Below are 12,232 nucleotides of genomic sequence, written 5' to 3'. Positions count from 1 at the left end.
CGCCTGCAGGTGGCAGCGCTGTGGCCAGCACGGCTCCTGCAGCCACAGGACCCCTTCCCGAGCCGTCGGCGTCTGCAACGGGGCTCCCGCCGGCAGCGAGCGGCGCCGGAGGCGGCGCGGGAGGCGTAGCGGGGTTAGGGGGCCCGCTGAGCGCCCCGCGGCCTCGCCAACTGCGGGGCGCGCCTCCGCCCGCAGCGCACACGCCGCAGCGATTGTCATGTTTCCAGGTCCTGCCGGGCATTCGGCCCGCAACGCCCGCAACACGGCACTGTGTTCCCGAAGCGACCCAGCATCGGCCGGGCGCCCGGGCCATCGGGAGCCGCCCGGGGCGGGGTGCGAGGTGCGGGGCGCGGGTTCCGGGGGCGCCGGGGTGCCGGGGTCCCGCAGTGCCGAGGTTCCGAGCGCCCGGTGCCGGGGTGCCGGGGACTCCAAATCGAAGGCGCCCACGAGCCAACCAGGACCCGCGACCAGGCGCACAGGCCCCGCCCCGCGGAGCTCCGCCAAAGCCCATTGGCCAGCGGCCGGTCCGCCTCTTTCGCGTGACGTGTCACGTGACTCCACCCGGAAGCCGGCGGGACTGCGGCCGGGGCAGGTGGAGAGGCGAGCGCTTGGGGCGCCCGGGCGGCGCGATGTCCACGGCGGGGACGGAGAGCCTGCTCCGCCAGGCCAGGTGCCCGCCTCTCCCTCGGGGACGGGAGGTCGGGCCCGGGCGGGGCGGCGGGTCGCGGAGGAGGTGCCCTGAGCCGGGCGGGAGGATGAGGGGAAACGCCGCGGGGCTGTCCCCGCCGGTGGCTCGGCCGGAGGCTCGGCGAGGGGACCCCGGGCGGTAGAGAGGACCCCGGGCGGCGGAGGGGACCCCCGGGGGGCGGAGGGGACGCCGGGGGGCGGCGGAGGGGACCCCGGGCGGCGGAGCCAGGACCCGCCTTCGGATGTTCGCCAAACCTTGTAGCCTGCGGCTGGGACACCCTGTCTCTCTCGGCTCCAGGTTCCTGGGCTCCAATCTGGTTGGTCCAAGTGGACGGAGAGCCCGGGGCGGGCACAGGGGCGGGTGACGCTCCTCCTCGCTCTGTGGACGGAGAGGGAGCTCCCAGGTGCCTTGCCTGTTGGCAATGCTCACGCGTGTTTCCTTTTTGGTTAATAAGCAAGTTACATATCAGAGCAAGGAATGAACAGGCTGCCTTACAACGCCTCGCAGCACGTGGCCTTTATCATATTACACTTCACTCTTGGTCCCCGCAGTTCAAATCTCATTGAAGGAACCTTTCGAAAGCAACTTATTTCAGATTAAATCTCTCTTACGTTTGACGCCTAAACTCAGTCTGTCTTCGTTCCCCTGCTCCTGGGAGAACAGCACGGGAATGTGGGTTGTTGTCATGGGAACCAGGGGTGCAGGTGCCCGGGACAGCCCCATCCAGCGGGGGCGGGAGTGGCCCTTGGACCGCTGAGTCCGGGGAGAGAGGAACCGGGTGGGGATCCAGCCAGCGGTTCGTCAGGAGCGGCGTGTGGATGGTGGACCCCCTCTCCCCGTGACCCCGGGCCTGCGCCCCGGGGCCGTGTGTCACTCAGGGCGGCAGCTCTGGGCCCTGGGCGAGGCCGTGCAGGGGCTGACGCGCCCACTTGGCGCAGGGCGCTCCGGGAGGAGGAGCTGCGGCAGTTCTGCTCGCGGGTCAGCGCGCTGCTGCGGAAGGAGGAGCCGGGGCCCGAGGCCCTGGACGCCCTGCGCAGGCTCTTCCTCATCGTCTCGGCCACCAAGTATGACAGGAAGTGAGTGGTCACCTGGGGCATGCCCGGCGGGGGGCGCAAACCTTGGCACTTGAGTCTGTGCCCTTACACCAGCGCTTAAGGGCCTCACATATAAAGTCCTCTCCCCCGGCCCCTTGGGGCAGGGGGAGGGGGGCCCGGGAGCTGTGCTCTGGCCGCGGCGTGACCCGCTGCCTGCGTCCGGCCGCCGCAGGCTGGAGAAGGCGTGCGTGGACCTGCTGCAGACCGCCCTGTGCCCGCCCGCGCGCCCCGAGCCGCTGCAGCTGCTCTGCGCCGCCATCCTGAGGGAGATGTCGCCCTGCCTCGGCCTGAGCCTGTCCTGCGACCACGTCCAGAGCCCGCGGCAGCTGAGCCTGGTGGCCTCTGTGCTCCTGGCCCAGGTACGTGGCCCACCGCCCAGGCCGACCGCCGGCTCTTGGTGGCCCTGGGTCCGGGGAGAAGCAGCAGGCCGGTGAGCGGTCCCCATGCGTCTGGGCTCAGCTGGGGTTCCCCTCCATTCACTGGTCCTGATGGGGGCCTTGGGGGCCAGCGCATGGATGCTCGACTGGCAGAAACGCCTGCCCCTGCCTCCCCCGGCTCCCCGTCCCCGTGACCCCTCCCAGGTTCCTAGACGCGGAGTGCCCGGGACACGGTGGAGGTAACTCAGGCCCGGGGCTGCCGTGGCAACATGAATAGTCCGTAAGAGGCGGCCCAGAGCGATGCTGACAGAGAGGACGGTCCCCTTCCCAGATGTTGCTGGGCGCTCACGCCCACCCGGTTTGATTGGCAGGGCGACAGAAAGCAGGTCAGAAGCGTGGGCCAGCGCGTCTTCAGAGTCCTTGAGAGCCGGCAGCCCGAGGGGCCGAGTCTGCGGCCCCTGCTCCCAGTCGTGTCCAAGGTCGCCAGCCTGGCCCCCGGCACCTTCCGTGAAGGTACCCCTTCCTGCAAAAGCAGCTTCTGGCCCGTCCCAGAATAGAGATGAGCCCAGGCGGGGAGGGGGTGGGACGGGGCGCTGTGTCCGAGTGGCCATCGGGGCGGCTTGCCTTCCAGCGACACGAGCAGTGCCCGTGCAGCCCGAGTGTGGGGTTCACCTGCTCCCCTCGGCCCTGTCCCCGCCCCTGCAGACCAGGCCAACCTGCTCAACAAGAGGCTGGTGGACTGGCTGCGCTACGCCAGCGTCCCACAGGGGCTCCCCCACTCCTCTGGGGGCTTCTTCACGCCCCGGGCCCGGCAGGTGAGTGGAGGGTCTCAGCCTCCAGCCCTCGGGTCCCCTGCCTTCCTCTCCTCCACCTGCCGTGGCGCCACGTGGCGGGGGCGGGGAGAGCGGTGGGTTACAGTGGGCCGTGCCCCGGCCACAGCGCTCTGAGGGTCATGGAGGCCTGGACCTGCTGGTGAAGGTCACATGCCTGACGGAGGCCGTGTCCCTGGCTCCAAGCCGGCGGGTACGCACCGCGCTGAGGGGGCGCGCCTGGTGCTCGGAGACAAGGGTGCCCCGCCCTCCCTTGTGCCCGCAGCCGGGACCTGTCACCGAGGTCGATGGGGCTGTGGCCACGGATTTCTTCACGGTGCTGTCCACGGCCCAGCGCTTCACCGAGGACCAGTGGCTGAACGTGCAGGCCTTCTCCATGCTGCGGGCCTGGCTGCAGCTCAGCGGCCCCGGGGGCCCGGGCGCCCCGGACACAGGTGGGACCTGGCACGCCCCGGGGGACAGGCCACTGGGGCCAAGCCTCGTTGGTGCCAGAGCAGTAGAGGTCGGGCAGGTCCTGCAGGCTCCGCACGGGGCCCTTTCTCCTCCGCAAACGAGCAGCTCACCCGGGCTTCCTGGGGCAGGAGCCTCTGCAGGGAGGGTGTCCAGGGAGGGCCAGGCGGCGTGGCTGACCCCGGGCACTGGGAGCTCCGGTGTCCTCTGGGCCTCGGCCCCCTGAGCACCACGGTCCTCTCTCCAGATGACAAGTCGGAGCAGGAGGGCTCCACCCTGTCCGTGCTGTCGGCCGCCTCCACCGGCCGCCTGCCGCCGCCCGAGCGCCTGCGGGAGAAGGCCTTCGAGTACTGCCAGCGCCTCATCGAGCAGAGCAACCGGCGTGAGTCGGGGTGTTCCCCCCCCCCCGCCAGGCCCTACCATGGGCTCACAGGAGGCCGGGCCCGGCAGCTGTGTTCTCGGGGGGCATGAACCCCGCAGCTCAGCCCTGGACAGACCTGGGCCCAGGCTTGGGCTGCGTCCCCAGCACCCACCACACCTCCCCCGGGACGCCTCTCTGCCGAGCTCTGCCTGTCCCTCCGCTCGCAGTGGGGTCCCCCGCCTGCTCCCTGAGCTTCCGGGACACGTGCGCCTCCTGTTGGGCCGCTCGATGCTGGTGCAGAGGCCAGCCGCCTCTCTCTCTCCCCAGGAGCCCTGCGGAGGGCAGACTCGGACCTGCAGAAAGCCGTGAGTGCCCACGGCGGGGGGCGGGAGGGGCGCCCCTCCTCGGGGCTCCCCCCTCCCTCTGACGGTGGCCTGGTGCCCGCAGTGCCTGGTGGAGGCCGTGCTGGTGCTGGACGTGCTCTGCAGGCAGGACCCCTCCTTCCTGTACCGCACCCTCTCCTGCCTGAAGGCGCTGCAGGCGCGGCTGTGCGGGGACCCCACCTGCGTGCGGGCGCTGCTGCCCCTCGCCCAGTTCTTCCTCAGCCACGGTGAGCTGGGGGTCGGCTGCCCGGCTCGCAGGAGAAAGTGCAGGTCAGGCCCTGGCCGTCGGCCTGTGGACCAAGGGTCCCAGGTTTGATTCGGGTCAAGGGCACGTACCTCGGTTGTGGGCTCCTCCCTGGCCCAGGGCCGTGGTCGGGGCTCGTGCAGGAGGCCACGCATCGATGTTTCTGTCTGTCCCTCTTTCTCCCACTCGCACCAAAAACCAATGGGAAACGTCTGCGAGTGAGGATTTTAAACAAGAAGGTGCGGGTCAGGTCATGGCGGCGGGCTCCCCGCGCTCCCCTCGCCCCTGTGGGTGGCATCGCTGTGATGGGCGGTTGGCACCGATGGGGCGGGTTTAAAGGGGCTTATGTAGGAGTTAACTGTTACCGCCGCCCAGTCCTCAGCTTCCAAGGGGGTCGGCCCAGCCCTCAGGCAGCTCAGCGGGCGTTTCTGGGAGGAGGAGCGGAGGGGGCGCAGGGGCTCTGTGTCCCGGCCGCCCTGACCCTGTGCTTTCAGGGGAGGCCGCCGCCGTGGACTCGGAGGCCATGTGCCAGCACGTGTTCAGCAGGGTCCCGGCCGAGCACTTCCACAGCCCGATGCTGGCCTTCGAGCTCGTCCAGTTCTGCAGGGACAGCCTGCCCCTGCTTGGCCGCAACCTCAGCGCCCTCCGAGGGAGCTTCCCCAGCCTCCTCAAGGCACGCGCGGGGCGGGGGCACCGGGGCGGGGGCGGGGACGCAGTGTCCCAGGCTCCCTGTCCTGGGGGGCTCGGGGCGGGCGGCCTGGAATGCAGGGCGGAGGGCGGGCGTGGGTGCCGGTGTCAGTGCCTCCCAGGTGAACGGTCTCCATCCGGCGGAGCCTGTGGGCTCCTCTCGGGAAGGGGAGGCCCCACGGGTTTAGTTCCCATAGAATCTGCCCGGAGCCTGGCACCCCGCAGCCCTGCCCGGGGCCCAGCCCTCTGGCGCCGTTGGCTTTTGGTGTGTGACACATGGATATTTGGTTGTTTTACAAAAGTGAATGCAGAGCAAAGGGAATAGTGAAAAAAAGTGGGAGTATTTTCAGATGCCGGATCCCAGTGAAGTGTGAACGGGGGGGGGGGTGGGGGGGGTGGGGGGGGCGGTGCAGGCACCCCTGCCCTACGTCAGCCCCTGTGGCTGCAGCGACGAGGGCACAGCTGCCGGCCCCTGGCCCCTGCTGAGCTGCCCTGCCCGCCCCTCAGCTCCTGGCCTGGAACAGCCCGCCCCTCACCTCCGAATTCGTGGCACTCCTGCCCTCGCTGGTGGACGCCAGCACGGCCGCGGAGATGCTGCACGCGCTGCTGGACCTGCCGTGTCTGACCGCGGCCCTGGACCTGCAGCTCCGGTGAGCCTGCTCCGCTGCCTGGCCCGTCCCCTCCCCTGCCCCCACCCCCACCCCCCGTCCCTCCAGCACAGCCCCTCCTGCTGCCCGGCTGCTCTGTGCTCTGCCCTGGTTCGCCTCCCACGCAGAAAGCCTCTGTGCTCCTGGCAGCCGCTGCCCGCTGCCCCAGGCCGGAGCCTCAGCCTGTCCTCCCTCAGCACGAGCCCTGCCCTCCTCACAGGGCCTGGGTCCCCCAGTCCTTTCTCGTCACCCCAAGGCTCCTCACTGGGTCGGGCGCTGTGATGTCACAGTGACATCTGCGCGTCTCTCCCTGGCCACTGGGTGCCCGTGAGGGTGGGGGCCAAGTCCAGCCTCGTGGGCCTGTGCCCAGAGCCACACCTGAGCCTGCCTCGGGCGTCTGTCCACCAGGTTGTCACCCGCTGCGTCCGAGAGGCCGCTCTGGGACGCCTCCCTCAGGACCACCAGCTGCCCGGATGCCTCCCAGGACCCGCAGCTCCAGGGCCTCCTCCAGCACCTGCTGCGCGCCGAGGCCAGCGGGGCCCCCGAGAGGTAGGGTCCCTGGGCTGGGGGGGCCTGGAGAGAGAGCTGCCGTCGCCCTCCCAGCAGGCAGCAGCCGCGAGGCCCCGGCTGGGCTCTCATTTACGCACACGTCACCCGTTCTTGCGACCCTGCGGGTGGACACTCTGGTGGCTCCATTATACAGACGGAGAAACAGGCTTCGCGCCCCCAGGCGAGGAGCCCTAGGGCTGGAGCAAGGCCTCGCCCCAGGCACCAACTCCCCGGGTCCCAGGGGCAGGGCCGTCCTGAGGAGTGCAGGTGCCAGGGCGGAGCTTGGGAGCACGAGGCAGGCGTGACAGGCGACCCCCTGATGAGCCGTGCGAGTGGTTTCAGAACTTGGTCCACGCACCCGCACCCACCTGCCTTCCCGCAGACCGGCCTGGGGGCGGGGGGGTCGCACGGGCTCCCGTGTGCAGAGCGTGTCCCTGGGCACCAGGGGTGGGGCCTGGGCGGCACTCAGCGGGCTGTGCCCTGTCCCCAGGCTGGCGCCACTCCACCTGCTGCTGCAGCCCATGGCCGGCTGCGCCCGGGTGCTGCAGTGCGCCGAGGCGGTGCCCACCCTGCTGCAGGCCTTCTTCTCGGCGGTGACCCAGGTGAGGCCCTGCCCAGGCCCCGGCCTCACTCGCCCGGTGCATCAGCCAGAGGCCCCTCCAGCCCCGCCCCGGCCCCCCGGCCCCGCCTGGACGGAACCGAGAGCAGCAGCAGGTGTTCGCAAGGGGGGCTGAGTCTGCCTCTCGCTCTCGCTCTCAGTTCGCTGATGGGGCCCTGACCAACCAGCTGGCACGGCTGCTCCTGGAGAGAAGTGACTCGCTTTACCAGGTGCCAGGCTACGAGGCCCGCGTGCACCAGTGAGTCTTCCTGCAGCCACACGGGCTCCCGTCCTGGTCCCACTGGCTCGACGCGTCCCGTCCCCCTCCGGCTGCGGCAGCACTGCCACCCCCGGCCCAGCCTCAGCGCCCCACACCCCTCCGTCTCACATCTGTGCTCCCAGGCCCTCCCTCCCCCACAGAGCCTCCCACACCGCCCGTCCCCCTTTCACTCTCTGAGGACTGAGGACAGAGCTGTCCCCGGCTCCTCCCCAGGGGGCGAGCGGTTCTTTTAGGGGCCGGAACTGCCTTTATGTCCAGGCTGTCCCGCCCGCCTCCCGGCTGTCCTGGGTGGGCCGTGGCTGGGCCCGCGCACGGCGTCTGCAGCCACGGAGTCCTGTGCCCTGCAGGGTGCTGAGCGCCCAGTTCCTGGGCCTGTGCCAGCGGAGGCCCTGCCTGGTGGTGGAGCTGGCGAAGGAGCTGCTGGAGTTCGTGGGCAGCGGGGGCGGCCTGCGCGGCGGTGGGAGCATGCTCACCTCCGTGGTAAGGCCACCGGCTGCCCCCTCCTGGCGTGGCGGGCCTGGCAGGGGCTGAGGTGCTCTCCCCGCAGGTGTGGGCCGTTGGCGAGTACCTGGCGGTGAGCTGGGACCGGCGCTGCACCGTGGACCAGATTAACAAGTTCTTCGAAGCCCTGGAGGCCCTGCTGTTCGAGGTCACCCCGTCCCGCCCCTCGGCCACCCTCCCCCAGTGTCCCCCGCAGCTCGTCACCGCGCTTATGACCACGCTGACCAAGCTGGCCTCCCGCAGCCAAGACCTGATCCCCAGGTACGGGGAGGCGGGGTGGGTAGGGAGAGGGACCGGCCGCTCTGCGTCCAGGTGGCGTGGGCTGTGTGCACTGCCACCTCCCCTCTCCAGCGGGTGCCTCAGCTGACCGGGCCCCTGCAGCTGACTGGCCAGCCCCTTGTCCCCAGGGTCTCTCTGTTCCTGTCCAAGATGAGGACCCTGGCCCGGAGCCCGGCCGCGGGCTCCCTGCGCTGTCGGGAGGACGAGAGAGCCATCGGCACACGGGCCACCGAGCTGCTGAACCTGCTCAAGATGCCCAGCGTGGCCCAGTTTGTGCTCACGCCCAGCGTGGAGGCGGCCGCGCCCCGCTACCACCGCGACACCAACACGGCGCTGCCGCTGGCCCTGCGCACGGTCAGCCGGCTGGTGGAGAAGGAGGCGGGCCTCCTGCCGGGCTGAGGGGCAGCGACCAGGCTGAAGCCAGCGGGGCTGCAGATTCGGAGCCTGGTGCTCCGGCTGAGCCAGGGCCTCATGGTCAGGAGGGAACCAGGGGCCCCGCGGTGGGGTGGGCTGCCACGGTCTCGGCCCTCTCCCTCGGGACCATGCTGAGCTCTGCGGGAACGTCCTGGCCTGACGCTAGGCCCTGGGCGGGCGGGAGCTGCAGGACATTCAGCCCCAATAAACCCGCTGGGAAGTCACTGTGGACAAGACAGACTGTTCCCTTCGCTGCCCCTGCCCTGGGAGAGGGCCAGGTACACGCACCCACCCCGCCCCCTTCCGCAGCCAGCCCGGCCTGGACACAGGGCGCTGGCCTGGCCGGTGGGACACCTGGGGCCGCTCCCTCCTCCCAGTCGGCCGTGGGGTGGACGGCCCAGGAGCAAAGCTCTCGGACCCGCAGCCTGGAAGGGCGCTGGGACCCACAGTGTTGGCTGCCGCCGGGAGGCGCGTGTCTTCAGGGCGCCTTATGCTCTGACAGCAGAGAAGCGTGGGCCTGGGGCGGGCGCATCTCCTGCCACCGAGAGCGGGGGCAGGCCCACCAGGCAGGGCGCCCGCGCCCGGCTCCCAGTGACCGGCACCTGCCCGGACCCGGGCTCAGCAAACCCAGGCTTGCCCCGAGGGGGATCTCGCTGGACAAGGGGGTTAGGGGGTGGCCCCAGCGAGCCCCCCACTGCTCCATTCGGGTCGGAGGCCTGGCTTGTAGGTCAGCTCCCCGGCCACGAGGTGGCGCTGCTGCGCCGCGAGCCTGGGCCGCGCCCCGCCCCTCGCGCCAGGCTCCGCCCCAGGCCCTGCCCCGGCCGGGTGGTCCCTCGAACCCAGGCAAACGGGGGCAGGCCGGCCTGGCAGGGGTGTCCGGCCTCAGGACGCTTTCGGGATGCGCAGGTGGGCGCGCCCAGGACACAGACTCCCCCAGGAAGGGCGGACCCCGCCCGCCTCAGCTCCGTCTGGAGCTGCAGCATTTCTGTTACCGCGTTCCGTTATGTATTAAAATCACTTTAAAATACACCGACCCAGCATTTGGCGGGAGGCCGCCCGCAGGCAGGGGTCCTGGGGCCTCTCCTGCGCCCGCCAGGGGGCGGCGTGGGGCTTGGGGCTCCCCCACGGCTCCGTTCCCGGTGGGGGGCGCGGGGGGCCTCCACCAAACCCCTCGCCGGGCGAGGGCTGCGTCTGCAGGTGACTGTCCGGACCCGCCGTCCCCAGGGTCTCCCCGTCCCGGCTCCCTGCGCTGCGAAGAGGACGCGGCCACCCGCTGCTGGACCCGCTCAAGGCGCCCGCCCCGCGCATGGAGCGCAGGAGCCACTGTCGCCGCCCCGCCCGCCGCGGTCAGGCAGGGGCAGGCGGCCGGGCAGGGGTAGGTGGCCGGGCAGGGGCAGGCGGTCGGGTAAGGGCAGGTGGGGAGATGGCCGGGCAGGGGCAGGCGGCCGGGCAGGGGCAGGCGGTCGGGTAAGGGCAGGTGGGGAGATGGCCGGGCAGGGGCAGGCGGCCGGGCAGGGGCAGGCGGTCGGGTAAGGGCAGGTGGGGAGATGGCCGGGCAGGGGCAGGCGGCCGGGCAGGGGCAGGCGGTCGGGTAAGGGCAGGTGGGGAGATGGCCGGGCAGGGGCAGGCGGCCGGGCAGGGGCAGGCGGTCGGGTAAGGGCAGGTGGGGAGATGGCCGGGCAGGGGCAGGCGGCCGGGCAGGGGCAGGCGGTCGGGTAAGGGCAGGTGGGGAGATGGCCGGGCAGGGGCAGGCGGCCGGGCAGGGGCAGGCGGTCGGGTAAGGGCAGGTGGGGAGATGGCCGGGCAGGGGCAGGTGGCCGCGCCTGGGCCGCGGGTTAGAGCCTGGGCCGAGCCGCGGCTTTGGGGGTCACAGAGGAACCCAGGCCCGGGCCGGCCAGGAGCCCGGGCGCCAGGGTGGGCCCTTCTCGGGACTGTGCGGGGCATGATTCCCAGGAGCGACGTGCACGCGGACGGGCTGCAGCCCTTTCCGGGGCGGCGTCCCGCGTGTCCCTGCGGCTCCTGGTTCCTGGGCAGCGCGGAGGTGGCCGTCCGTCAACCGTCCTGCATCGCCCGCCCGTCCTCCCGGGGCCTCCTGAGCGGACGGGCCGGGGATTGGGTGGTTCCTGTGGGCTCTCCCCGCAGCCCCTGACCCCACGTACCGCCTTGACCTCACGCACCGCGCTGACCCCACGCACCGCCCTGACCTCACGCACCGCGCTGACCCCACGCACCATGCTGACCTCATGCACCGCCGCTCTCCAGTATGAAAGATAGTTTATTGAATCTCTGTCTCCATTAAAGTCGTCAAACATGAAAGCCCTGCAGCGCCCACGCGGGGCGCCGCCATATAAATAAAGTGCACACTCGGCCCGAAGCGGCCTAGGGGGGCGGCGAGCGGAAGCGGATCTTCTGGGCGGTGTCCGCGTCGGACTTGGCCACCAGGAACCGCATCTTCTTGCCGCCGTGGCGGATCAGGTCCACGGCCCTGAAGGCGGGGGGTGACGGCCGCTCAGGAGGGCGCGGAGCCTCCTGGGTGCGGGGGGCGCCCCACCTCGCCGCCCACCCGCCCGGAGACGCGCCCTGCTGGCCTGTGGCGGCCGGAGCGGGTGATGGCCGGGGCCGGGGCGTGGGTACCTCAGGTAGCTGACGCCCGCCAGGCTGCTGCCGTTCACCTCCAGGATGCGGTCCCCCAGCGACAGCCGCCCGTCCGCGGCCGCGGGGCTGCCCGGGAGCAGCGTCTGGATGTAGAGGCCGGGCGCGCCCAGGGCCGTGTGCTGCGGGGCAGAGGCCTCAGCGCCGGCCGGAGGCGGCTCCCGCAGGCCCTGCCCCTTCCCGCGTCCCACGGAGCCGCCGGCCACTCACCATCCCGTCCATCAGGCCCATGCCCAGCCCCGAGGGGCCTCGCTCCAGCTCCACCAGGAAGACGCGGCCGAAGTCCTCGGCGCTGGAGCTGCGGCTGCCGGGGGGCGGGGGCTCGTCCTCGGGGGCCACGTCCCCTGGGGGACAAGCCAAGGGCGGGTGAGGCCTGCGGCCGCCCGAGTCCAGGCCGCGGGCAGGAACGGAGCCGCCAGGACGCGCTGGCCGCGGCCCCGGGGCGGGCGGGGGGACCCGGAGCCCTGCGGCCGAGGGCAGGTGCGAACGGATGGTCTCACCTTCCGGCGTCGCCCCCCGGGGGCCGCCTGGTCCGGGCCTCCTCCCTTCCGGGCGCGCCTTCCCCCGGGGGCCGCCAGGGTGGGGCCCGGGGCCCAGGGGCTCGAGCGGGGTGCCGGGAGGCGTGAGCAGGCAGGAGGAGTCAGTGTGCGCGGGCCCAGCCTGGGGGTGTGGGTGGCTCCCGCCCCGCGGCCTTCCTGGGGGCCCCTGAGTGCGGGGAGCCCCGGCCGAGGGAGGGGGGTGCGCTGGGCCGGCTTCACGGGCCTCCCGGCCAGGGCCCCTGGCAGCCACGGGGCAGCTCTGGCCCTCGGGGTGCCCCTCGGGGGAGGGGGGGTGCAGGTCCTGGAGGAGAGAGACAGCTCAGGCACCGGGCTCCTGTCCTGGAGGGAAAACCAGGGGCCCGGCTTTCCCTCCCGCGGAGCCTCGGACCCAGACCGGCAACCGGCGGTACCTCGGGGGCCTGGGGCGCCCCCGCGCGGGCGCCGGGCTTGCTCCGCAGGCCCCACAGGAAGTGGCGCAGGTAGAGCAGGTGCTGGTAGACGCTGTCGTCCGGGCAGTCCGCCTCCAGGTCCACCTGGAAGCCCTCGCTGGGCAGGACGATGGGCGGGGGGTTCTCGTAGGACTCGAGCACGTCCTCTGCGGGGACAGCACCGATGCCTCACCCGCGGGCCGCCCGCCTCCCCAGGGGGCCCGCAGACTG

At 71.9% G+C, this 12,232-nt stretch overlaps 2 protein-coding genes across 2 annotated transcripts in view; one reads left to right on the top strand and one right to left on the bottom strand.

The window, feature by feature from the left end:
* The first annotated feature begins 533 nt into the window (after positions 1-533).
* Positions 534-8,610, top strand: AP5Z1 (adaptor related protein complex 5 subunit zeta 1). Its single transcript, XM_059699379.1, has 17 exons — positions 534-670; positions 1,627-1,764; positions 1,955-2,141; positions 2,531-2,672; positions 2,865-2,974; positions 3,255-3,423; positions 3,687-3,821; positions 4,128-4,165; positions 4,248-4,410; positions 4,922-5,100; positions 5,622-5,764; positions 6,170-6,310; positions 6,801-6,912; positions 7,070-7,167; positions 7,536-7,668; positions 7,736-7,950; positions 8,097-8,610. Exons 1-17 carry the CDS (start codon positions 630-632, stop codon positions 8,365-8,367), a joined length of 2,415 nt encoding a protein of 804 aa, XP_059555362.1. The 5' UTR covers positions 534-629; the 3' UTR covers positions 8,368-8,610.
* A 2,029-nt stretch (positions 8,611-10,639) lies between these two features.
* RADIL (Rap associating with DIL domain) overlaps positions 10,640-12,232 on the bottom strand; it is a 36,595-nt gene continuing 35,002 nt past the window's right edge. The window contains exons 11-15 of the mRNA XM_059699378.1: positions 11,984-12,168; positions 11,535-11,874; positions 11,245-11,378; positions 11,017-11,156; positions 10,640-10,867 (exon numbers count right to left, since the gene is read on the bottom strand). Of these exons, the coding sequence (XP_059555361.1) occupies positions 10,762-10,867; positions 11,017-11,156; positions 11,245-11,378; positions 11,535-11,874; positions 11,984-12,168 (905 nt within the window). The 3' untranslated portion in view covers positions 10,640-10,761. The remainder of the gene's footprint in view (positions 10,868-11,016; positions 11,157-11,244; positions 11,379-11,534; positions 11,875-11,983; positions 12,169-12,232) is intronic.

Source organism: Myotis daubentonii, chromosome 5 (assembly GCF_963259705.1).
Source record: "Myotis daubentonii chromosome 5, mMyoDau2.1, whole genome shotgun sequence".
NCBI lineage: Eukaryota > Metazoa > Chordata > Mammalia > Chiroptera > Vespertilionidae > Myotis > Myotis daubentonii.
Note: the sequence above shows the minus strand (reverse complement) of the source record. Positions and strands in the feature narration are given on the sequence as shown.

Excerpts from the sequence above, each read along its gene's own strand:
- AP5Z1 (XM_059699379.1), top strand. The coding sequence starts at position 630 with ATGTCCACGGCGGGGACGGAGAGCCTGCTCCGCCAGGCCAG. Across the intron at positions 2,142-2,530 it reads CCTCTGTGCTCCTGGCCCAG|GGCGACAGAAAGCAGGTCAG; the intron begins GTACGTGGCCCA and ends TTTGATTGGCAG. Across the intron at positions 5,101-5,621 it reads GCTTCCCCAGCCTCCTCAAG|CTCCTGGCCTGGAACAGCCC; the intron begins GCACGCGCGGGG and ends CCCGCCCCTCAG.